At 35.4% G+C, this 26,524-nt stretch overlaps 1 protein-coding gene across 3 annotated transcripts in view; it reads left to right on the forward strand.

Annotated features, from left to right (window-relative positions):
* The window catches only part of LOC149580756 (uncharacterized), a 36,055-nt gene extending 22,215 nt beyond the window's left edge, over positions 1–13,840 (forward strand). For 2 of the 3 annotated variants that reach the window (XR_016354205.1, XR_016354206.1), the window contains 11 exons: positions 7,965–8,164; positions 8,274–8,441; positions 8,833–9,147; positions 9,367–9,525; positions 9,664–9,813; positions 9,988–10,173; positions 10,417–10,476; positions 10,591–10,650; positions 10,746–12,687; positions 12,843–13,000; positions 13,347–13,840. Coding sequence is in view for 1 of the 3 variants with exons in the window: in XM_089793472.1 (XP_089649598.1) it covers positions 7,965–8,164; positions 8,274–8,441; positions 8,833–9,147; positions 9,367–9,525; positions 9,664–9,813; positions 9,988–10,173; positions 10,417–10,476; positions 10,591–10,650; positions 10,746–12,315 (2,868 nt within the window). In the remaining 2 variants the exon portion in view is untranslated. The other variant, XM_089793472.1, reaches the window with a different exon arrangement.
* Positions 13,841–26,524: the final 12,684 nt, after the last annotated feature.

Genomic DNA, 26,524 nt, shown 5'->3' on the forward strand with positions numbered 1-26,524 from the left:
TCTGACAAGGTTCCAATACTTCCTTACCGAGCAACACTTGATGAACCAGCAAGTTATCCCCCTCCTGCTTAGGTTCATACACCGAGCCCACATTCTTATTTACCACAGTATCTCTTCTATCACCGACCTTCTTAGAACATTCAAAAGATCTATGACCTTCTTCGCCACAATGAAAACAAGTACCCTTAAATGCATCCTTACCCATTCCCTTCATTTTCTCAACGGGTTTTGGTTCATCCTCAGCAATCTGCTTATCCTTTACCAAGTGATCTTGCTTCTCCTTCCCTTCGAACTATCTTGATGTCTTCTTTTCAACTTATCTTCTTCCTTCAGAGCATATTTATAAGCATCCTCAACTAAATCAAACTTCAACATTCCTATCTCATCCTAAATATTGAATATCAAACCATTAATGTATCTAGCCACCTTTTCCTTCGAAAGTTCTCTATGTCTAGACCAAACTGTTAACTTGTAAAACTCCTCAGTATAATCCTCATAGACATATATTTTTGTTTCAAATTTTGCAGCTTCTTAAATAACTCAATTTCATAATCAACAAGAATGAACTTAACCTTCAACTTAATCACCATCAACCTCCAATGAGTGATCTTCATTTCACCTTCCTCTTCTAAATCTCTTTGCAATTCTTTCCACCACAAAGTTGCATGTCCTTTCAACTTAGCTTGTGCCAACCACTCTAAGCGGATCTCCAATATCCTCTAACTGAAAGTAGTCTTCCAATTCACCAATCCAATCAATCATGTTTTTAGGATTCAAAGTACCTAAGAAATTAGAAACATCCATCTTATGCTCCAGCTTCAACCAAGTGTCAAATCTATCCAACCGACCAACTCTATCTTCCACAAGTCTCTCAACACAATCAATTCTATCTTCACCACTCAATCTAGCAACTTCAAAGTCTTCAATAGCTTCCTCATAACCATCCTCAATACCCACATTCCTAAGTACACCAATTATAGCTCTCATGATCTCAACAACCATATCATTCTTCATCAACTCCATCTCAGATCTGAAATTTGAGCGTACCTTCTCTGAAATATTAATCTCCAAAACATCACAAAGATCTACAATCGCCCTAGGGTCCAATATTTTTGGAGGCATCCTTCAAGATCTTCGTAAATCCTCTACAACAAATCCTACCCGAGCACCTTGTGACAAACCCGAGTTGCTTGCAAGTCAAATCACAACCTGCCACCTCGCACAAACAACTAGGAACAAATAACAAGTCTGGGAATACGGATCTGCAAACCAAATTACATGAACTCTCTGCGATCACATACCAATCACCCACCAAATTAACCTTCTCTCTGATACCACCTAATGCAGTGCAGAACCGGATGTACCCCCAAAGGAGGCGATTTAGTTCCCAACAAATATCACAAAGCAAAAACACAACACAAATACAAGATCTAATAACAAACTCAACTTTTTATTCATAAATCAACTGTTTACATGCAATATTTTGCAAGACCTTTTCGGTTACGGCCAAATGCAAAAGCAAATTACAGTAATAGTTCTACAAGACCTCACAAGATCCAACCAACCCTAACTAGCCCAGATCACAACAATCTAGTAGAAAACCCAAGCAAGATCTAAACTTGTGCTCGCAAGCCACCAAGCAATCTTCTTGTTTCCAAAGCTGTAGCTACAAGCTCTACCCACAATTCACAACCCTCAGCTACTCCTCTCGAGATGACTTCACACTCCCTAGATGCCTGCAACACTACCCAATCCCTCCTTAAATACTTGCATGGCCACAAGTTGGCCTATTACAAATAGAATCATCTAGAACCCAAACAAAACCCAATATGCCACAAGTCAACTTGCAACAATCATTAAATCCACATATTTGCTTAGTTACATCTCTCAAAGGATAGAATCACTAAATTAGGGTGTGGATGTAAGAGATTAATTCAAGGATCTTAAGTCGATATTTATTTATTTTTGTTAAGTCCTTAAAATGCCTTAGTAATTTTGAGCTCTAACAAAGGCATGGCGAAAGGAAAGGGGATCATAGGAAGGACAATAATTGTCAAGAAGCTATACAAAGGTTTCTATCTGAGTCTTCAGTGGCTTCAAAATGGAGAAAAGTTGCGGATACGAATAGGGAGCATATAGATGTAAAGAAATTAAAGAGAAGAATGTAAGGATCAAAATATTGTCTCCCTTCAAAGATAACGGAGAAAACAATGAGAACTGGACTCTACCATGCAACCTTTAGCTATCTAGTGCAATGAACTCCTGATTGAATGCGCAAAAAAATTATGATCCAAATACCAAGACAACCAAGGCCAAGGGAAAGGTAAATTCTTGAATGACGAGGCAATCAAAGAAACTTTTGGAATGCCATACTTTCCTATGATGCAAATAATAACTTAGGAGGAAGCTAAAGCATTATATGATAAGAGTCCTGACATTTGTATTGACATCATCAACAAGAATTAGATCAGTTAGCCAACAAGGCATCATTTTAAGTTGCCAAAGAAGCTAGTAAGGATTTTAAGGATGAGTACAGTGATTTAATCTTATGCTAAATAAGGTCATGGGAACCCCCTAGGGGGCCTTCCTTGGTACTTGGATGTTTTACTTCATAGAGGAGATAACAACAAGGGATGTGATGAGATTTTCCTTTTTCCTTTTGAAGGTTTTGGGAGAAAAGAAGGCTCTGCAGCATAGTACGGCTCTGGGAGTAAAGGTGACATGTTGCCTCTTGAGAGTTGTACCATATTGCCTGGCAGTTCCATCTGTCTTTGGGATTTGTGTCTGTATGCCTTGCATATCATTGTGTCATGCATTCGTTGTCATCTTTGTTTCTTTTGTGTTTTGTTTTGGCTTTGTTTCTCTTTTTTCTTTTCTTTCCTCCATTAACGATTCTTACTCCCTGCATGTGTGATCCCCATTGGTGCCCTGAGGAGTTCGGCTCCTTGAGCCTTGTTCTTCAGTTCAATTATTCATTTTTTAATGGATATAAATGACCAAGTATGGCAGGGAGATGGTGGGAATGGCATTTATGAGAATAAAGGAGAGAATGTTATTTTGACTCATTCTGGTGTGCAACCTCTGAATTTGGAAAGTAAGGACTCGACTATTATTCTGGAGAACCGCTCATTTTAATAAGTGCTCACTGAAGATACATAGGTTTTGTGTCCACCCTCTGTCGAATTGGATGGGGTCGTTGTTGTCTCTTAAGTGAATATAGGGGAATTATTAGGGGCCAACCCTAATGGAGATAAAGACGGTAGCCAATTTTTGGAACTGCAAATGTTGAAAAATGAGGAGACAGTAAGGATTCTTCTGTTACCCACAAGACTTTATCTCTTCCCCAAATAAGGATACGAGAATGACTAATAAAAATGAGCAAACAAGATTGGAAAATGTGGCCATTTTCTTTGTTGCAATGAATTAAGGATTACTTCATGAAAATTTGTTGATGATTGGTTGGTGAATGTGTGGGGTAAGAAATCAGAAATCTATGTTAATTTATGTCATGTGATACAAAAATGTTTTTTGTTATATTCCTAAACAATCATGCTATGCAAGAAAGAGTGTTGAAAAGAACTTTATGGAACATAGGGAAGTGTCAGTTTAGGGATTTCCCGTAAGGTAACTTCGATCAAGTGGCTGCTTGTTCATCCCCTAACTAGATTGAACTTAGAGGGCAACAACCAGAACCATGGCCTTTTGTTCCCCAAATTCTTAAACCACTTGGCAATGTTCTGCAAGTGGAAAAATCCAAATTTACTTTACCACATTTATATGCTAGAGTACTTGTTACGCTAGCGCCAGAAGTTTGCATACCAGAAAAAAATACTTTAAACTTTGAAGATACTACTTTCGAGTAGGAACTCATTCTACTCAGTAGCCTAAATGCATGTTTCATTGTAAACAGAATGGGCACACTAGAAAAGATTGACCCTCTCTCAAGATTAATCAAAAGGGATCAGTTGCAGTTATTAAGCAAAAATAATTTAATTCCTTGGATGATACACAAAACATCCCTAACAGTAATAATGGACACATTGACCATAGCAAAGATTCTTTGGGTTATGCAAAATAATATTTGATCCTAAAAAATTCTGAAGGCACTAATACAGAGGAGAGGAACAAATTTGTTTCTCTGTCAAATCCTCTTTTTAAAGATGAGTAAGTTGTAATCCCTCACACGAAAGGTAGTAAATCTCATCCCATATCCCTAAACCATGATCAAACAGACGTGTCCTCCGATATTCAAAGAGCCCAAGAAAAGAAAAATGCCCAACAATTGGCTCTAGAGATCATCAAAGAGAGTGCTGATAAAACTAGAGGTTCCAAAGACACACCTTTGGAACATAAGGATACCCATGGATGCTTCTGCTAACATGGAAGAGGAAAATCCCAATAACTAACTAGCTGTTGCACCTCACTCTTTGGATAATACTAATGAGGAAGGGTTGACAGATGTTATTAGTAAAAGCTACAAAAAAATAGAGAAAGATCATGGAAAGAAGTTCTAGTTCCAAGTCTGCTAACTTGAGTAACATGTCCAAAAAAGCAGAATTCCCTGATTGCTTCAACAAGCTCTATAGAAACCAAAATCCCTCCTAATCCAAAATATGATGGACATTGCAAGCTAGAATTTTCAAGGTCTTGAGATGACAGATAGAAAGTGTTTTGTTAGAGACTGGAAAAACAAACTGCAAAATATTGACCATGTGTTGTTACAAGAAATTAAGATAGCAGTTTATTACTCTTTTACTATTATAAAGTTCATATGGGTTCAAACCAAACACTTTACATCCTCTCATGACAGAGGGAAAGGGAGAGTTTCCATCCTTGTTGTACCCAAATGGGAAGAATACATTATTAGTAGTGGTGTCTCTCTTTGCAGTAGAGAAGTCTGGGTTGCTCGCAATTGGAAAGATAAAATCCTTAGCATTTGAAATATATATGCCCCCAGTGACTATGGGGACAGAGCATCTCTTTGGGACTGGCTAGCAAGGTCTCTTCCCAAAGCCCACTGGATAGTGGCTGGGGATTTTATTATGGTAGAATTTTGGGAAGACAAGTGTGTAGGTATTAAGAATTCTTGGAAAGGTAATGAGCACTTCTTTTGGGCCAAGACGAAAAGAAGATTGAATCTTGTGGAACTAATCAATAGAAAGAAAGACCTTTTTCCTGATATATGGTTCACTTGGACCAATGACCAGATGGGTAGATAAAGAGTCTTCTATAGACTTGACAGAGTATATGCTGATTCTTCCCCGTTTTCATTCTTTGTCTTTGAAGGTTTGTCTCCCATTAAGGTCACTCCTGCTATATCAGATCATTCTCCAATCACGTATTCTATACCAATTGAGGAGTCCTGTGGAGGGTATGCTAGACCCTGAGCGAAAAGTAACTTTAAGCTCAATATCTCCTTGCTTAAAGATCATGATACTTTGGAAGCTATCAAAATGGCAACTCAACTATCTAAATTCTGTAATTAGAGCCTGGATTGCAGAGAATGGTAGACTGATCATACGTTGGTCTGCAGAAAAATGTTCCAAATCATGGGACAAAAAAGAGCTAAAGACAGAATAAGGAAGAACTTCTTTTGCAATCCAAGCTAATTTCCCAAGAAACAGGTCTGTAACGACAAAGAAACAATAATGATAATTGGATGCTAGTAGAGTCAGACTCAGATGAAATTGAGGAAGATGCAAAATTATAAATTCTAGAAGCCAAAAAAAAGAGCTAGGATGAATTGGATACATGAAGGTGATAAAGGAACAAGCTACTTCAATCTGATCAGAGCCAAGCAAAAAAGGGAACTCATTGAAGAAATTCAAGATGATATGGGGCTAGCCTGAAATGTAGACGAAATTAAAAGTATATTTTTTAATTATTTCCAAAATCTCTTCTCCTCAGAGCACTCTGCTGAAAACATGGAAATCCTTGATAAATGTCTGGGATTGATCCCTAAAAAGATCCCCCTTTAGCACAAAAACTTTAGATGCCACATCACAGTCTAGGAAACTGAGGCATCTATCATAGACATGGCCAATGACAAATCTCTCGGCTTTGATGGTCTACCTGCTGAATTCTATTAGCAAAACATTGATTGGGCCTATCTGGAATTGTTTGATCTTTATAATGAGGCCTTTGAAAAAGGTACGCTGGGTACACAGATTAATAGAAGACTTATTAAACTCATTCCAAAGAGTGAAGTTAAGTCTCAGGTTAAAAATTGGAGACCCATAACATTGTTAAATTTATCTTATAAGATCGTTGCTAAACTTCATGCTAGAAGAATAACTGGATTGTTTAAGAAATTATATCCATTACTCAAACTGGCTTTATATAGGGCAGATATATACTTGAAAATCTTATCACCAGTTGGAAGGCTCTTCATTGGCAAAAAAAGATGGGCAAAATTCTGTGATTGTTCTTCTGTATTTTGAAAAGGCCTATTAGCAAATAGAAAGGTCCTTTGTTATTGAATTCTTAAAGCCTTTGGGTTTCCAGCTATGTTACCCCAAGTTTTCGGGACCGGGGGATGGGAGACAAGGAAACAGCTTTCCAGGACAGTTTTGTTTTTTGGATGGAGCAAGAGACGACAGGGGACAGCTACATATATATATTATAATATAATGTAAATGTAAATTTTCAAATATATTCTTGAATTTTAGAACCACATAACATTGTCACATTCATCATAGCAACATAATTTAAAATTATCAATTCCATTCATCAAATCAGCATAGAACATAGCATCAAATCAAATCATCATCTAAAAATAGGAACATAAGATGGCATCAAATGATAGAATCCATCTGCCATATATGGGTGATATGTTTAGACTTTAGAGTCCTTGCCTGTGGTTTGTGGAGGAGAATCGAATTTATTGTGCCAAATCTTTCCCAGACAAGTAGTAGCCATCATGTCTAGGTAGTAATCAGCAACAACAATGTATTCCTAGATGATTGTTGCTACTATCAGAGAATTATCAAAGCTTGTAACCAACCTAAGTATTCCTTAACCCAACAATAGTCATTTCCAGGTCTGCAATATGAATATCAAATAGAAGTTTAATTTATAGTCATTTTGAGGTCTGGTTTGTTGAATAAAAATTTGAACTTTTGGTCATAGTTCGAAGCTAAGTTTGTGGTGACTTCCAAAAAAACAAACTTTCAACATATGTTATGTTAAAAATAACATGTTTTATTATTTTAATGACTTCCACTGCATGAGGCCCGCGAATGGGCAAAAGAAGGCCATTTATTAGTATTTTTGATTCAAGACATATACTCAAAATGGGAACAATACTAAAACATGCCATGGGAAATGGCATGTCTTGTCAAGTATTAATAAAATATCATAAAGTTTGTAAACTTTATAAATAGTGATAGATTCAAAATAATTGATTCTGTTAAGCGTAATAGTCTGCCCATCATTTAGAAAAATCCCCAAACAACTATTTGCCCATCCAATAATGTATCTAGTACAAAGCTCCTATTTTCTTAAGAATCCCCTTTCTATTAAGAGTTGCTTAAGAAATTTGGAAGGCTGTTAATACTCTACAGATATACTCTCTGCTGATGAGGACTTGTTATTTTTTAATAGATTATTTTCAGATTCCTTTGTTTGCTTTATTCTGTGCAGCTATGTTTGATTTCTGTTTTTCTCACATTTTCGTTTTTATGCTTTGCCTAAATCTCCTCAAAGTTTTGTTATATTATGACTTTCTCATATATTCTACACCTTTTCACTGAATTATAAACTGCATATAGAATTCTATGTTGCTCTGTATACTTTTCCATATGCATGCATGCTTTTAATTGAGTTGCTGGATAAAACATTATGTACATGACTTAATTTTATCATGTTTCTCCATATGGCATATTCGGTAATGTCTTTTCTGAACCTATTGCTTATAAGTGTTGGATCTACTTTGACCTTTGATTTTACTATATTTGATTGCACAGCCTGCAGATACCAAAGTTACATACAGATGTTGCGGGCCTCCTGAAAATGAAGATGTTGTAAAGTATAACATAGTACAGAAGAGTTTTCCTATAACAATTGAAAGGAAAAAGTGGTCAAAGAAAGAGAGGGATAACCTTGGAAAAGGTGTGAAGCAACAGATGCAGGAAACTCTTGTACGGCAATCAATGGATCTCTTGAAGTATGTTCTCTCTCTCATTGTGTCAACATTTTCTGAAATGTTGACTTCATATTTTTTCTTGAGTTTGCCCATTTTGATTGATAAGTATTTAACTCAACAATGTTTACAGCTCCGAGGAAAACTTTGAGGATGTCAACCATTTGGATGAGCAGATTTTAGCTATTTCACAAGCAGAAGTTTCTCCAGAAAATATTAGATCTTTTCTGCCTTATGTTGATTGGCAACGCTTGGCATCCACATATGTTGCAGGCCACACTGGTGCAGACTGTGAAGCAAGGTAATTGCTTGCTTGGGTATAAGCAAGGAAATCATGAATTATGAATGTTTGAATAATACTAGTAAAGTATGCAATCATGTTTTAGACCTTAACATATTTAAGCATGTGCAAATATTATAGGGACTTCGTTCGGATCACAGTGGTCAGTATAGATCTCATAAATTGAATTGCTTTCAATACTCTTGAAGTACTTCTTTCCATCTTTATCTACTTCCAAAATTAAAAAGTGGGTGTTCCACGTCAAGGTCAGGATTTTTGGTCTGTAGTATCCCAGGCTGTTCTGTTTACATTTTATCTTTTGATGTTGTATGCTGTTTTAGTGTACAGGTTGATTGAATATCTGATGGTGGTTTTACTGGTAATAATTTTAAAACTAGCTTCTTTGTCACAGATGGCTAAATAACGAAGACCCATTAATTAATTTCAGTCCATGGACAAAAGTTGAAGACAAAAAGCTTTTGATGATTGTACAAAACAATGGACTTCATAACTGGGTACAGATTTCAAACATGTTGGGCACTAACAAAACACCTTCGCAGTGCTTGTCAAGATATCAACGCAGTCTCAATGCTCACATCATGCGGAAAGATTGGACTGATGAAGAAGATGACCAACTTCGAGCAGTTGTTGAAACTTTTGGGGAGAATGATTGGCAGATTGTTGCTGCCAATATGGAAGGACGGACAGGGGCTCAATGTTTAAATAGGTACACATTATATTCTGCAGAAGGGCAATTGACTTAATACGATTAAAAACCATATGGAACTTTTACTTGTCATCTATTTGAACATGCATATATATATATATTACAGTGTCAAACAGTGTTATTGAGATTAGGTAACAATTTACAAATTTCTCTTTATTGATGTTTACGCTTTCTTTTTTTGATATATTTAGTTTGTTTTCTGCTTTTACAATTGTGTAGATGGTGCAAGTCTATTTTACCAGATAGGAAAAAAGTTGGAAGATGGACTGTAGAGGAGGATAAGCGGCTAAAGGTTGCTGTCCTGCTTTATGGGCCTAGAATGTGGAAGAAGATTGCTATATTTGTACCTGGCCGGACTGAAGTTCAATGTAGAGAAAGGTATTTCTGCAAAATTTACTGTTACTTTGTGATAGCAAAATTACATTTTGATTACCTTGGAGCTATAATACAGTTTGGAAAAGATCTCTTCAGAATTGCTGTTAAAACTTACTCTCTTTAACAAACATTTCGAGACAGGTGGTGTAATGTTCTGGATCCTTCAATTAAGCTGGAAGGATGGACGGAAGAGGAGGATGCCAAACTGGAATCAGCAGTTTCTCTTTATGGATATTGCTGGTCCAAGGTTGCAATCTCCGTACCTCCTCGCACTGACAATCAATGCAGGCGGTTGGTGTCATTATCATTTCCTTTGCAATGTTATTATTATTTTTGCCTGATAAGGTCTTTAGGAAGCTTTGAAGTTGTGCGCATAATGGAAAGTACATCCTTATTGATTGTATGTACCATTAAAGACCATTATTTGTTATATTTATTTATATCTTTCAACTATAACAAGTGCAGGAGGTGGAAGGTTTTACATCCACAAGAATTGGTTGCTGCTCAAAAGGCTAGGAAAATAAGAAAAGCAGCATTGATCTCAAATTTTGTTGGACGGAATAAAGAACGACCGGCAATTGGTCCCAATGATTTTTACACTGAATTTGAGGGAGGGTCATGTTCTGAGGGAAATATGCAGGAAGAACCTGGGTATGTTTACTTATATAATTGGCAATAGCTTACCATGGGAGAGCTCTGGTTTTCTAATAGACTGTACAAGTAGAATATAAGCTCCCTAGAATGGTGGTTGTCTTCATTTCCCAATCTGACTAGACATAATTTCTGTGCATTGGTATTCCATTATTAGACTTTCGTTAAAGCTGAATTGACCAGTTTCAAATAGTTTTATTTTAATACTATTTACACAGTACAGTGTTTCCCTTTGTTTGTCAGTGGAACACTTGCCAAGAAGAGAAGATGTCAACACGTAAAAGAAAACAATATAAAGCCTAGGTATGACAGATAAATAAATTTATTTCTATAGTTTGTCGTAGGATTGTTTTCTAGAAGTTTATTCAAAAATAGTTATTTTCTTTCTGCAAGTAATCCTCTTTTTCTGTTTCCCAGTGCTAAGAAAAGGAAGAAAGCTCATCATACAGCTCAGCAGAAAGATCTTCAGTATAATTGGTATGTATGTGCATTATTTTTCTTGGTAGAATCAAGTGCTCTGTTTCTTTGATTTAAAAAAAAAAGTGAATTATTTTATGTATTTTCCTTTGCAGTAAGGATTTTTCTGCCAAAGAAAACCAAGATCATGGTCATTGCCATTCTGAAGGTGTGCCCAGTGCTATGGGGGATGGGGGTTGCCAGCCATGTCCCAAAACAGTTAGGACTAAAAGAAAAAAATGGCAGGCATTACTTCAAAAAGAAACTTCCAATTCAAAAACAGACAATGGAGGAAATAATAAGCTACAAAATTTATCTTCTCTTAATGTTGGCAGTGGATCACAGCTAGTTTTATACCCCACTGGTCAAACTCAGTCATCGATTCATCTTGATCAAGTTGGGAATCCTTGGTATTCTAATCCAGCAGCCAAGAGGGTAACACAAAAGCGAACTAGATCATGTCAGAAACCCAGGTATGTAAACCAGAAAATGGATGGTCCTGAATTGATGAAAGTTAAAATGACCTTACCTACAGGTTCTGAGGGCACCTTTGTTTCAAGTGCTGAACTGCATGCTTCCTTGGCTAAATCAGATAAGAGTGATAAAATAGAGGAAACAAAATCATTTAGAAAGCATAGAGTACCTTCCCAGCAAAAGGACAATGACAAACCAATGCAGCTTGTCACAACATCTATTGGTGATACCACCACTAACAGTCATGGCAGTGGGACAACTCCAGAAAACAATCAGCAAGGTGGTCCTATCTCAATAATTAGTTGTGAAGCCCAGAAAATTTCTTCAGACTCTATGAAATCAAGAAAGGGATTAAAGCAAAGCCAGGGTAAATCAGTTAAAAATTTATCAGATCGGAATGGCATGAAAATCAAATCTGCTCACCAGGCTAAAAATGCAAAACATAGAAGGGATGAACCTGGAGCATTGCAGGTTATGATGCCTACTACTATAGAGCAAGTTAATATGATTATTGGTGACAACAGTATGGAGACTTACTCAAATTCAATGAATCCTGAAAAAGTGGCAAAGAAAAAACTGGCCAAATCAGTTACAAAAGACTCAAATAAAGTGATCTGTGAGAAAGAGAATCAAACTGAATCAAATTGCGAAGGAAATTGTGCAGTGACTGGACAGGCAGAGGATGATCCGGGAAAAAACAAGTTTTCTACACTATTTATTGGAAAGGATAGTTATGATCTACCTGAAGAAATTGATACAGGACAACATGAAATTATGGCCATTGCTGCAAGAACATTATCATCAATGCCTTCCAGTTCTGTTACAGAAAATGTTCTCAGCAACAAACTTATGGAAACAATGGATCAGAGTCATGTTTCTAAACAGAGAGAGAACGGTACAAGCAAGCCTGTGGGAGCTGGTTTAAAATCAGATTTTGTAATTTCTAAGAACCAACAAACAGACATTGAAATGTGTGAAAATGACCAGAACACAAATCAAAAGCTAGTTCCTTCAAATGTAAACATCATAGAGAATGACATGACTTCTCAGACTTTAGTTGATATAATGATGGCAATCAATGGAAACATTAGTGAAGGGTCCAATCAAGTTGATAATGTGCAGCAAAGGAGGAGTAGAAGAACTGCACGGCGTGATTTTAACTATAAGGACCTTCTGAATGGAAATATTTGTATTCATATGCACAGAAACTGAAAACAAAATAACTTGAGACATCAACAGTTGAAAAAGGGTGCTACAATAATGGATAGCTTAGAGATCGAAAATTCATATGAGTGATGTAGCAACTAAATGGAAGCTGTGAGAATTTTCAAGTAGAAAGAAACGAGGAATCCCCAGTTCCAATTTTCAGAAAGCCAAAATTTCTATATTAAATAGTAGATAAGAAAAGGAAAGAAGAATACGGGGTTATGATATTTCAGAACCTCAGCCACACATAAAAATTACTGGAGTTGGAGCAGCACAGCCTGGAAACGAAGCCTGATTTTTTGCAAAAGTGAAGGCTATTATTGTTGGCTTTTAAACCTCTACTGTGTATTGCCTCAAAATAGAATGATACGGTAAAAGGTGCATGTCAAGTCTTTTACAAAATTTCATTTCATTCTGTATATTGTGATACTAATCATGAGCTAGCTTCATCGGAACTCAGTTATGTTAAAAGGATTCTATTTAGGCTGTTATGGCCTCAAAAGTATAATTCATCTGCTATTTTGTTTTTGCAGCATTTTTCTGGGTGACCAAATGATTATCATGTATTGCACTGATTGGCATGGTTATGAAAAATCTGCTTTTTAATATGGTAAAAGCATTTTCTACTGATGACTGATTACAATGGAAATACCATATGCTGATTCAGTTGATGCAATTGGAGATGATAAAGGTAGAAAATAGATTTATGGTGTGTGTTTAAAATATTAGTGGAATTGGTTTTATTTAATATTTTGAGAAATAACTCTATGAATTTTGCTGCAACTATAAAAAAGAACTTTGATACTAGTAAATAATAACTTCTGGTAAAAGAAAGGAATAAAGAGAAAGGAATAAAGAATTGGCAATGACTGATTGTGAAAAAGAATATCAAGCACATAGTAAATATCAATATACTGCTATGCGCATCTTATATACTTCCTATCTCTTGCCATCCACTCGCTGGCTCTGCTTTAAATATGTTGAAATATATAATGATCAATTCTTGATCTCTCTGGTGTAACTGGAAATGTCTGCAGGAATAGTCACAGAGGCCAACCTCTTATATAATGCTTATGAAGGCCAAGCCTTGGGCTTACACTCTTTTGTATATATCAAGTTACATCTATTGGGTTAAGGGTGTTCGAGACTGCAGCATATGCATGAAGTCATTATTTCATGTGCATTGTAATTTTAATGTCTGAAGCATCGGTGGTGCAGGAGCACCTAAAGTACAAGAACATGAGAAAGTTAAAATTCCTTATTTGAGATATTTAAATCCATTTGAATCATTTATATTGTATTTGGGTCAAGTTGTAAAGGCTATGAAGCCATTTTGTCAAAAATGTAAAAGTTGCATAAAAAGTTGTAAAATGCAACATTGAGAAAGTTGCTAACAATACAAAAATGATGTAAAAAAGTATATGGTTGGTCTTGGGGGTAGTTAGGAAGGTTTCTAACTGTCAAATGGATATAAATGCCATTGTATGGTCGAACCAAATCAATATTGAAGAAGAGGAAATACTTTGATACATTTTTGGTGCATTCTATTGTTGTTTTGGTTGGTGTTTTAGTTTTAGTGTTGTTTCCAAGCCTTGTACAGCCCTGTATAGCCTGGAAACCATGTAATATAGTAATGGATAGATATAATGATGAATCCTCCTTCTCATGCTTTTGGTTTGGTTCAATTTTATAAAGAAATGAATAAGTTATGAGCATTTTGGTGAAAGTGGGTATTTGCAGATTTAAGATTCTCTGAATATAGTCATGTTGTAGCGTGTGGTACGGACATCTTTTAGAAATTCAGGACCTCTAATAATATTTATTGGAAAGATATGTGAACTAAATTTCATTTCCAATTGGTTTGAATCATTTTTATTTAGATTTGTGAAAGTTATGAAAATTTGAGAGAAAACTGTTTTTAAATGCTTTCAATGGTGTTGCGGGCAAAGATTTGTGCTTATATATTGATTTATGTATTGGATAAATTAATCGCTTACAGATTTGGAAACTAGACTCACAAATGGATGATGTGGAATTGGTTTGGGGTTATTTGAATTTGTTTTGTGAACGTTATGTGATGCTTTAGGAAGGGTTACCAGTTTTGTTTCTGGTTTATGATAGAGAAAATGGGTCTCGGTGCAGACAGTATAATTTGCAATTGGTACATTATATTGTACTAAGACTTGGATATGTTTTAATAGGTCTAATTTTGAACAATTCCACTGAAGGGTTTTTCAAGAAGATGTTTAGAATTGAAGTTATGAACAATGGAATCAGATATAGAAATCAGAATATGTGAATGGAGAAGAACTGTTATTTTTGTATTAAAACATGTGTTTTGCTTCATGAGATGCCTCTAACAATGGAATTTATTTAATGGATATTGAAGGGATCAACATGTATCCTACTGAGCATTTGGTTTTGGCACTGCATCAAATTGGTATCAGAGCTTGAAGATCTTGAGTGTGTGGGTAGAGCACTGAAGGAGGCAATCCACACCAGGACCTTAGAGATTTGGTATTTGTTTTGCTGATGAGTTTTGGTTGCAGGGTTCTTATCCATCAAAGATGTAGTAAGAAAGTGTGTATGGAAGATCTAAGGAGGGGTCTTAATATTGTCTCCATCAAGATGAAGCTGGGTAGAAGGTGTAAAGAGAGAAACCACTAAGAGAGGGTGGTAGTGCATCTTCCAGGATCTTGGATGAGTAAGATGGCAATAGTTTGGTAGCTGTGTAGCAATAAGAGGAATGGTGGATTTATGGAACCTTTGTATTACAACCATTAATGCTCCATTGATAGGAGTATTTGAGGTGATTTTGAGGGCAATTTTGTGTCCTTAAAGGAAGATATGATGGTGATAGAGGTATGAAGAGGAAAATAAGTTGAGTGAAGAAAAATGTGAAGATTTTCGGTCTGATTTTTTTTTGTAGGTTATTGGTTCCATGTTTCCAAGAGACTTGGAAACATTTCAAGGTTGGGAGTATGGTGCAGGAGCTCCGAGCGCTTAAAGTACAAGAACATGAGAAAGTTAAGATTCTTTATTTGAGATATTTAAATCTATTTGAGTCATTTATATTGTATTTGGGTCAAGTTGTAAAGGCTATGAAGCCATTTTGTCAAAAATGTAAAAGTTGCATAAAAAGTTGTAAAATGCAACATTGAGAAAGTTGCTAACAATAAAAAAAAGATGTAAAAAGGTATATGGTTGGTCTTGGGGGTAGTTAGGAAGGTTTCTAACTGTTAAATGGATATAAATACCATTGTATGGTCGAACCAAATCAATATTGGAAAAGAGGAAATACTTTGATACATTTTTGGTGCATTCTATTGTTGTTTTGGTTGGTGTTTTAGTTTTAGTGTTGTTTCTAGGCCTTGTACAGCCCTGTACAGTCTGGAAACTATGTAATATAGTAATGGATAGATAGAATGATGGATCCTCCTTCTCATGCTTTTGGTTTGGTTCAATTTTATAAAGAAATGAATAAGTTATGAGCATTTTGGTGAAAGTGGGTATTTGCAGATTTAAGATTCTTTGAATATAGTCATGTTGCAGCATGTGGTACGGGCATATCTTGGAGACTCAGGACCTCTAATAATATTCATTGGAAACATATGTGAATTAACTTTCATTTCCAATTCGTTTGAATCATTTTTATTTAGATTTGTGAAGGTTAGGAAGATTTGTGCTTATACATTGATTTATGTATTGGATAAATTAATGGCTTACATATTTGGAAACTAGACTCACAAATGGATAATGTGAAATTGGTTTGGGGTTATTTGAATTTGTTTTGTGAAAGTTATGTGATGCCATAGGAAGGGTTACCAGTTTTGTTTCTGGTTTATGACAGAGAAAATGGGTCTCGGTGCAGAAAGTATAATTTGCAATTGGTACATTATATTGTACTAAGACTTGGACATGTTTTAATAGGTTTAATTTTGAACAATTCCACTGAAGGGTTTTTCAAGAAGACGTTTAGAATTGAAGTTATGAACAATGGAACTAGATATAGAAATCAGGATATGTGAATGGAGAAGAATTGTTATTTTTGTATTAAAACATGTTGTGTTTTGCTTCATGAGATGCCTCTAACAATGGAATTTATTTAATGGATATTGAAGGGATCAACATGTATCCTACTAAGCATTTGGTTTTTGCACAACATCAATCAGACTCTTATTTTGGACATGGTAAATGCCCTATAAAATGGGTTTTACAATTGAGTTTGTTATTGTCTATCTACTAAAACATGCTTTCCTACGGCTACAATTTTACATCTGACAATTTTTTTTTTTGAAATGTTGCAGGGTCAAATGGGTTTTGTTCCTGAGAGAAGCCATCTACATGAATCACCATTTGAAATGCTAGAAGTCTAGAGAGGAAGACAAGGAAATTTATCAAACTGATGGTTAAGGATAATATTGAGTAAAGCAATGTAATGTTTCTAATGAATACTTTGCCTGGGCTATATAATAGAGTCTGCAAACTTGTGTAGGCCACTGTATTCCTGAGCTCTTTTGTACAACAATATATTGATTACATGTGTGCTTTTGCTCATGAAAAATTTCATATTAGCCTTTAAGCTAATGGTGGAGATGTGGGATGATAGAGGAAATTTGGCATAAGTTAAAATGGCCGGTTATGGTTATCCAAAGGCAATGATCTTTGACAATTGTTTCATTTGGTTTATGCAAAGAATCAAGATTGCCACTGGGAACGATATGTCGTCAATAATTACATAAGTCAATAAAGTAAAGCTACTAGGCTATAGTTTTAGATAATAACCTGAAGATCCATGGTTGCACCATGAGCATGTACCTAATCAAATTTTGTTAGAACTTTTTTTGGATTAGCGGATTAGATTTAGAAGAATAAATGGGGATCAAAGAGTGCAGTTGTCAAGTTAGATGTAAGGAGGTATTATAAAGGGGACATAGCATAGGTAATGTACTATAGGTTCAATTACATAGCTACAATCAACTAAAAGTGCTACAAATTAAATTATGGTTGGGGGGAGGGTGATAGGGGTACAACTGTTGAAGGAATGAATGTTTTAGCTGATAGGCTATATGTGGGAGCTTTGCTCCTAAAATTTAAACTTTTGCGAGGAATATTGTTAGTACTTGATCGGTATTTTCTTTTCATTTGATTTTTCAATACAAATTTTTAAAAATGAAACTATACTCATGTAAATCTTCCTTTACAATTAATTAGCATTGGTTGCTCAAATGATTTTGGTGATGATTGAATTTTTTAACACTTCATAATATTTAAAAATGAAAGTTACATTATTTTTATTTTTAAATTAATTTGTTGTATTTATTGTATAATTTAATTAGTTGGTCTGAGATAAATTCAAAGAAAAGAGTTATAGAAATAAATATTAATAACATAATCAAATATTATCTTGTATTTTTTATTTTTATAAATATATTGTCTCGTATTTTATATTTTTATAAATATATTGTCTTGTTTTTCATATTATAATAAATTTATTTTTATGAGAAATTTTGATATGTGAAGATTTGTAAAATGTAATATCAATTAATTTTTAATTTTTTTTTTAAATATCAATTTTTTTTTGAACTTATAATATTAAATTTAAATAATAATTACTATAAGCTAATTGTTGCATGCACAAAAGCATGCAACTGCTAGTTTAAACAATGTCTTAATGAGGGAAAAAGCTAATGGGATTTGCATATAGGGAGCAAATAGACAAGTACACACCATTTGAAAAGCTTAAAAGCTAATGGGATCCGCATATAGGGATAGATAAGCAAGCACCATTTGAAAAGCTTAAAACACTCAATGCGCTAAATTGCCTTTTTCTTCTAGATTTTGGATTTTCAATGGTGGATCTTGTTTGAAAATCTATAAACCTCATTTCTTCAAACATGTTATTCCAAGTGTTTATGTTTAGTTTCGAAATGAAATTGATTCAAATATCTTTGTAACTTGAACATGCTATGATGTAATGCCATTTTGTCTTGAGCACTTCTTGAGTGCATTTATCTATTTGCTACTTTAGGTATCAACCATATTCGGGTCTCACATTTATGTTGGCACAATCTAATTCCTACTTGAGCCATGCACATTTTTTCTTTCCATTTTATTTTTATTCCTAGTTATTTCTTTTGTGTATGATCATATGTGGGATTGACCACATAATGTAGAATTCATTTTTGCTCCCAAGTTCCAATGTCCTTGTGCTATCTTTCATTTATATTTCCATGTACTTTTTATTTCCTCGTCATCATTTGAGCACTTTCTAATGTCAATATTGCACTCCATCCATCTGTTGTTTTGATTTATCCATGCTTTCTTCCTTTTGTCTAATTAATGCCATAAGCATTATACAATGGCAGAAAGGGTGGAGTGGGATGGTGTGAGTGTGTTAATGTTAATTCTAAATTTAATTATAAAGAGAATAATACTTTTAAAAATAATTTAACAAACACCACATAAAATATTTGTTAAAATTATAATGTTTGGAGATATAAATCATCAATTTTTTTTGGAAACTAAAATAAAAAGCTTAAGTTAGTGAACAAAATAAATAGAGATAAAAGAAATATAAATAGTTTTGGATAGTTAAAACATTTTAAATCATTTTGTACTAGATATCTATCGACATTTCGTTAGATTTATGTATTTAAGATATCTATACTAGTTTATCCTTTACTGCCAATTTTTGGCCACACATGTAGCTCCATGTTCTCTAACATATATTCCAAGTGTTTATTGTTGACCCTAAAGGCAATCTTGGTATTATCTATTCATGCAAAACACTTAAGTCATTTACAAGGCAGAGTTGGTTGGTCAACACTATGACCAAGTCACAATGAAGGCCAAGCTTCAAAGAGTAAAAGTTCACAAGTTCAATATGTGTTGAGTACACGACAGTCACTGAGCATTCAGTAGTTGTCGAGCTACCCAGAAGGTAAATCATGATAGAATCCGAGTGACACATGAGTCGAGCAATTCGAAGAGGAAACAATTTAAGCCAAGTTTAGTATATGCCAAGGATCAACAAGAAGAATCAAGCATGATCAAGCATTTGAGGTTATATGTGTCGAGTTATGTAGTTTATGTATATGAGTTTGGAATGACACAAAATCTTATGTAAACCATTTTGTCGAGCATGTAACATGTTTCTTAGGTGGAGGTGAAGATGAAGGAAGTGATTATGCATGTAATTTTGTATCACTAATCACCATGCAGTATAAAGAACCAACCAAAAAATAGAAAAGCTTAAGCATCAAAAAGGATGAATGACAATTGTTGATTTCAATCTAGAAGATTCTTAATATGGCTATATAAGCAAGGCTTCAAGATGCAATATGTCATTAGCAAGTAAATGAGTTGGAGGGATGCATGTATTCGAAGCTAAAGGAGAATCAGTGAGAATCAAGTAAGGCGATTGAGTAGTGTAGCGAGTAGATGTTGTAGAATAGTCACATTGAGGTGATCATATGTTGGAGAGAGAATATATGTTATCAACAAATTAGTGTAGACCAAAGGATCGTGGTACTATTACATTCTAATCAGTGTATCATGTGAATCTCTTAATAGAGTGAACCTAACAGACCTATCACAAATCTTCTAACATAGTACTCACTTAGTTGTGAAGTTTAAACCCTTTTGTAAAGGTTGACTTAATAGTCTTATATGATTTTAGCAAAGTAGACCCCTCATAGGGTAGATCATCATAAGTGATCAAATTATAGCCTGACATACACTTTATTACTGCAATAGTGAAGAGTTTGTGGGTGCTATCCCCACCATAGTTTTACCTTCACATTGGAGGGTTTTTGTGATACTAAATCTTGTGTCATGAGTCATTTACTTGCTTATGTGTTTTGATCATGTTAGTAGATGTTAGCTATGTTATTACATGATATTGCACGGTTAATTATATACAAGGACAATGTTAATGAGGTGTATGGTGAATTATGTTAAGTATGGTTAATGTGTGAAGTGGTAAAAGCTTTTAGGAGATCTGATTCACTCCTCCCTCTCAATAGCTCACTTTCTCATTAGAATCCCAACAATTGGTATTAAAGTACAGTTCTCTAAGTAAGAAGTCTAACCACTCAAGAGTTGAAGGTCTTGGAGATGGAAGTCTACAAATTGGGAAAGGTGACTGAGAATCAAAATCTTGATTTGCAGATTGAATTAGAACAAGTTAAGACTGCAAAGGAGGAACTGAGGAAATCCTTGAAAAGAAGGAAGGAGATGGAAATCTAACAAAATGACACACAATGTCAAGAAGAAAGCATTGAAGACATGTAATGAAGGTAGATCTAGCGAATCTGATGTAGTAATAGAAGATCTATTAGAAAAGAACAACAATTCGATTGAAGAAGTAAGAGCACTAAAGAGAGAACATGAAATACACTCAGTAAGACTATGTGAAGTCATTGAACAAAAGAGAAAAGATAAAGATGATGAGGAAATGATTGATGAAGATAAGAGACAAATGGGTACAAGACTTGATGAAAGGGTCACTAAAATTCAAAGGCTGACACACAATAAAATTGACATGGTCAATTAGTTTTTGATTAAGGAAAATAGGTTTTGAAGGGTGCCTGAAACCCTTTACATATCAAAATACTTTCAATGGAGCCTCAACAAAAGACACAACCAACCTAAGGTGAAATAGGTCACCAAACAAAATAAGGTGACTAGGGTGGCCTCACAGATAACACTATACACTTTTGCCACCAAAATAGGTTTTGAATGGGTGCCTGAAACCACATGGTTACAAAAGAAATAGAAAATAAGTCCTGAACCATGAAAAACTACAAATAAACAACAATCCAAAAAGGCCAAGAGAGACAAACAAAAAGGGACAACCTCTAAAAGAACAGGCAAGCAACAGGTTTTGAAAAGACTCGAAACCTTATACAAAACCAAGCCTCAAGATTTACATTTCGGTCTCGTCTTTTGAGAATATAAAGACACATCAAACGAAGGATTGGAGGGCTTGACTTTTTTTCCTTTTACTATTGTCCATCCATCCTCCACCTTCCCAACAACCTTCTGCCACTTAAGGTCATCAACTCCACAACCAACCATCAACACCATTGCAACGGGAGAAGAAACAACACAACCACACAATTTTTGGACCACAATAGTAGAAGGGACAACAACACCATCTTGAGATAGATCCACAAGGGGGGAACATTTGAATCAATAGTTACAACAATCGAAGAAGGGACTACTGCAACATTCTTGGTCACCGCCATAGAGACATCATTTGAAACATTAGAAACAACAACAAAATCGTCCACCAAAGAATCCTGAGAAGAGCCTACCAACCCATCCCCAACAATGGAAGCTTTTTGAATTGTATAGTGATCATTCGAAACCCCCAACCACCAAGAAGGTGATTTCTTTGATCCAACCTTTTCAGAGAAGCATCGCGCAGCGAGATGACCGATCTTGTGGCATTTCCTGTTAAATTTCTAACAACAATATTCATACTAGTTTGAGTGTGTAGATCATACACTACTCTTTTATCCTTGTATACCATTCTAAGGCATTAAATACATCACACTCGGCAATAGGATGGGCGGAAATCCTTGGCAATAACCTTGTTATGCACTAACTATAACTATTTAGTTATGTTAGTTAATACATTTGTTATCTCCTATTGAGCACCGATTTCTATAAATGAAGTGTGGGCCGACCTAGAGAGGGTCATGTCTCTTTAAGGGACATGCCCTTTGGTCATGGTATAAGAGGTGGGTGTGATTGAAGTTTAAGGACACACAACACATTGAAGTCTTCCCCTTAAATCAATACTACCCTAAGACAAATTGTAGACATATAAGCATTTCCAGAATTATATTATTTCATTCAAACAAGACTATTTATTGAAGATTATCTACAACAGACCTAGAAAGGTACAATATAAGTTTGATTCACTTAAGAATTTGCAAAAAAATTACATGGTATTAGAGCTCTGGTAGTTGAACCTAGGCTCTATAAATTAAATAATCAGACTTGATATATATCTAGCATCATTCTCCTATCTTCAATGACATACAAAATCAGACCCGAAGACATGTTTGATGGGAAAGAACACTTTGATGCCAAATTCATGGGAAACATTCACACAAGGAGTAAGTGCCAAAGATAATCTTCTTGACTTTAATAGACTTAAGGGAGATTATCTTTAGGAAGAATCTATAAAACTTAGGAAAGGAGGCAAATTGAAAATGAAAGATGAAGAACTTAATGTTCTTAATACAAATTACTATAAAGGCAAGAAGAAACACTTCAAGAAGAAAAAGGGGTAATTAAAAGAATGACAAACCTAAGAAGGATCTATCAAAAATAAAATGCTTCAGATGTGAAAAGTTTGGACACTTCAGATCCAATTTCCTTGAGAATTCTAAACAGCAAGTGAACTATACAAACATCACTAGGGAAGAAGATAACTATAAGACGGTGGGTCACCTAAGCAGAGATTGTAGGAACCGAGAATTGACACCAAATGATGAAGAGAACAAAGGAAAATGAAAAGTTAATATTGAAGAAGTAAGAAGCTAGATGAATCAAACCTGGAAGAAGGAATCTAAAGGAAGCAGTTGAGATCACCCAATCTAATGGATCAGGTGATTCCACCACTACAAACTAAATTAAAAAATGTTAAGTATGGAATCATATTTCAAATTGTCAAATTATACCTTAGTTCCTATTGGTTTTTTGAAACAAAGACAGTTTCAAATTACCTTGATGAGAATAAGGTACATCTAGGGGTAGCTAACTCCCATCTTCAACATACCCTTTCAGACACCGAGCCAACTATAAGGCTAGACCCTTCTACTTCAGGCTTTGCAAAACTTAGGCGGGTGGACCTTAGATTCAATTTATATGGTACCAGTACTAAAACATATTCCTGAATCTAACAAGGCAGATAAAACCCTTAATCTCCTATACTTATGCAATAACAAAGATGCGCAGTAGCAAATTGCAAATCTATGAAATTCACAAGCTGAGTGAGGGCATCTTTTTCAACTCTTCAACATGAAAGGGAAATATATTTGATTAATGATGTTGAATATCAGCAAAAACCCCAAATATGTAGCAGTAAGAACAAATGATCCTGTGGCTGATCAGTTCCTTATCTATTGGGCAATTCCATGAATCAAACACATACATCTATGATATCAAAGACGTACTCCATACACCTAGATATCCAATCTATCATATCACTTTGTGAATCAGACATCGATGTTCATAAAGAACTCATTCTTATGAAGTATCCTTCTTAAAATAACCAGCAATCCTGTCAAACACATCAAGCATTTACTTGGCCCTTTTTTCCAACAACAAAACATATCAGACATACAACCTTAAGGGGATGCAAATGGATCTTAGTTCTTTGTTCCTGGACCACATAAGACTACAGATTATAGAGATAGGAGATGAGAATCATAATGAAACTAAGAAATTCTTGCTCATTTGTATTCATTTATTTGAAACTATACATTCAGATGCATGAAATTAAAACATAAAAAACACCTAATAGATCTGAACTTTCTATATTATCTTCACTACTACTGTTCATACAAGAGAAATATGCTGAAGAATGTGGTGTCACAGTGATGAGAAAACATCAAAAGTGGAACCCTGGTTTCAAAAATCTGAGAACACTCAAGATTGGAACACACATGGTATCACAACAGTGAGTAATTTTTCTCCAAAATTGGAACCAACAGGTTTCACAGTGAAAAATTGGAACCCTTACAATGAATGAGAGAAAGAAAGATATAGAAGGAGAAGATTCTTGGATCTGATCTGAAGATGACATGTGTCTACTTGCAATTCCATCCCTTGCAGTTGTAAAACCTCTTTCCTCTTTCTATCCATCAAGTCTAATTTGGTTCTCATCATTATTTTGTAACAAACTTGAAATATCTCTTGTTCAATGATGAAAACCATTCTATTTGCCAAAATATCTGTAAGCCTCATTAAATGCTGATGAAATCTATATTTAACTGTCTTGGAGGTAACCAAACTCGACCCTAATTGCATTTTTACTACCTTTTACCCACATTCAGATCATTACCCTGCTAGAAATTAGTTTTGAACTTTGATACTTGAATGCGGTTGCAAGTTAGGAATCAGGGACAAATCCTTGAATAACCTAAATAGATAGCTCCCTATGCAAAAAAAAACTCCCAAAATGGAAATTTCATCTTCTCCCGATTCCGGTGATGTATAATATGCCTATGTTTTCTTACCAGAAACTCCCAGAAAGTCATTTTGTAAAATATATCTCTGCTATGAAACTCTGGTCTGAAACTTAATTTTCAAAAATTTCAAATAATCTAGAGTTTACACTTTGGAATATATCCATTTTGCATTTTCTTAAAAATTTGTGCACAGGAATGTTTGAGAAAATATTTGAAAATCATTTTTTAATAATTCTGATTTTTCTCTCTACCTATGCATTCCAGGTCAACCTACTTTGACCAGGCTGCCATGTGGCAGCCTCTGATTGGTTCGCTAGTCACTAACACATGGCACAGAACTATTTGTATACAATTCACTCTTTCCACATCATCATGGAGGGCCCACAACCACATGGCAGCTTGCGCTTCCCCACTTTACTTAACTTCTGCGCATCTCCGAATTGCAGGGAAGCACCAGCCGTTAGATCTTGCCAAGTGGCAAAATTTGGAGGGCCCATCACATACCCGCCACATCAACTATGACCGAGTCTCGCTGAAACGTGTCGGCTAGGTGTTTCCCTGCATTACAGTCAGCAGGGTGCTGACTACATGTAGGGATGCGCTAGGCTGACACGTGTCCCTCGTACCACATCAGCACCTAGAATCTTGCGCCAAGATGTGAGCCCTTGCCACTTGTCCCTGTCTGTTTTGTTCACAGGTTGCCACGTGCTAGTCCTGACTATAACCTAGGAAAGCGCCTAGCTGACACGTGTCCCTTGTACCACATCAACACCTAGGATCTTGCGCCAAGCTGGGAGCCCTCGCGACCTGTCGTTGTCTATTTCACTCAAAGGTTGCCATGTGTCAGTCCTTGATTCATCAGATTTCCACATTTGCATGACATCATCACCTTGAGTTGCGTGTGTTCGATCAAAATGTTACATCCTGTCAACATCTGGGCGCATGTGCGCTACTCAATGCATACTTGCCCTTCCTTTGAAGAGGCTTCTGTCTTAAAGACACTTGAAGTTACGGTGATTGGGTATATAAACCAATGAAAAGAAATTGAATTGCTGAATGTGGGACCAAAGATAGTCGCGTATTGGTAAGAAATCCCGATTCAAACTACATTAGATTCTCAATCGACTCTAGTTGTTGTTGAGGGAAGAATTGGCGTTGCAATAGAAAGGAGTATTAACGAACTACAACTCTTTCTTCTAGAAGCTGCACCTTGCAATTTTATTCTTACTTCAATGTTTATATGCCATGTTTCCTTTTTAGTAGCACTTCCTCAAAAAGCTTGGTTGTTTTGTGGTGTAAGCAAAATAGGTGGTAATTATCGATGCTTGTCATAATGCCATTCCTCTGATTAAAATTTAAAACACACGGTTTTGAAATTGGCTTATTTGTTTCTTGATACAAATCAAGCCCAGATGGAGGTGATTGGAACAAAATACATTTGGAAAGTTGTTTCTATCTTGGACGTTCTTTAGCTCAACTTGGTATTTATTCAGGTGTAAGCAATTATTTCATACAAAATCAATGCAATAAAGGGTTCCTCTATTAGGAAACATGGTTTCAATTTATTTGCATTTCTAGGATAGACTTTATGTTTTTCTTTGTTCATTCAACACTTCCTTCAAGCAATCCTCATAATGAAAACTTATAATCAAAGGCAATAATGACAGCTGTGAGAGTATTGCAAGAGAGTGCCATGTATGTATTTATGTGCCCTCCAGCTATCCTATCCTAGTTATTTTCCAATTGAAAACGTTTATGAATCATAGCGTCTTCAATGCATACCATGGTTTAGTAATCTGATAGCCATTCAGTCCGGCCCCAAAGTGGGTCTGGCTAAAAGTAATTTCATTTTCAAACACCTGAACCTTTAAACTGGCCCATTCACCATCTGGCACTGATTTGAAACAAATTCAACCACTGGAAATAAATTTGCAACTCACTTTACACCTATTCGCAAATTATCAACTTCGTGCCAAGAGGTCCTCTAACTGGCTTTAAAAACTGAC

Source organism: Cupressus sempervirens, chromosome 1 (genome assembly GCF_028749045.1).
Source record: "Cupressus sempervirens isolate cs-2001-9-10 chromosome 1, ASM2874904v1, whole genome shotgun sequence".
In the NCBI taxonomy this organism is placed as follows: Eukaryota; Viridiplantae; Streptophyta; class Pinopsida; order Cupressales; family Cupressaceae; genus Cupressus; species Cupressus sempervirens.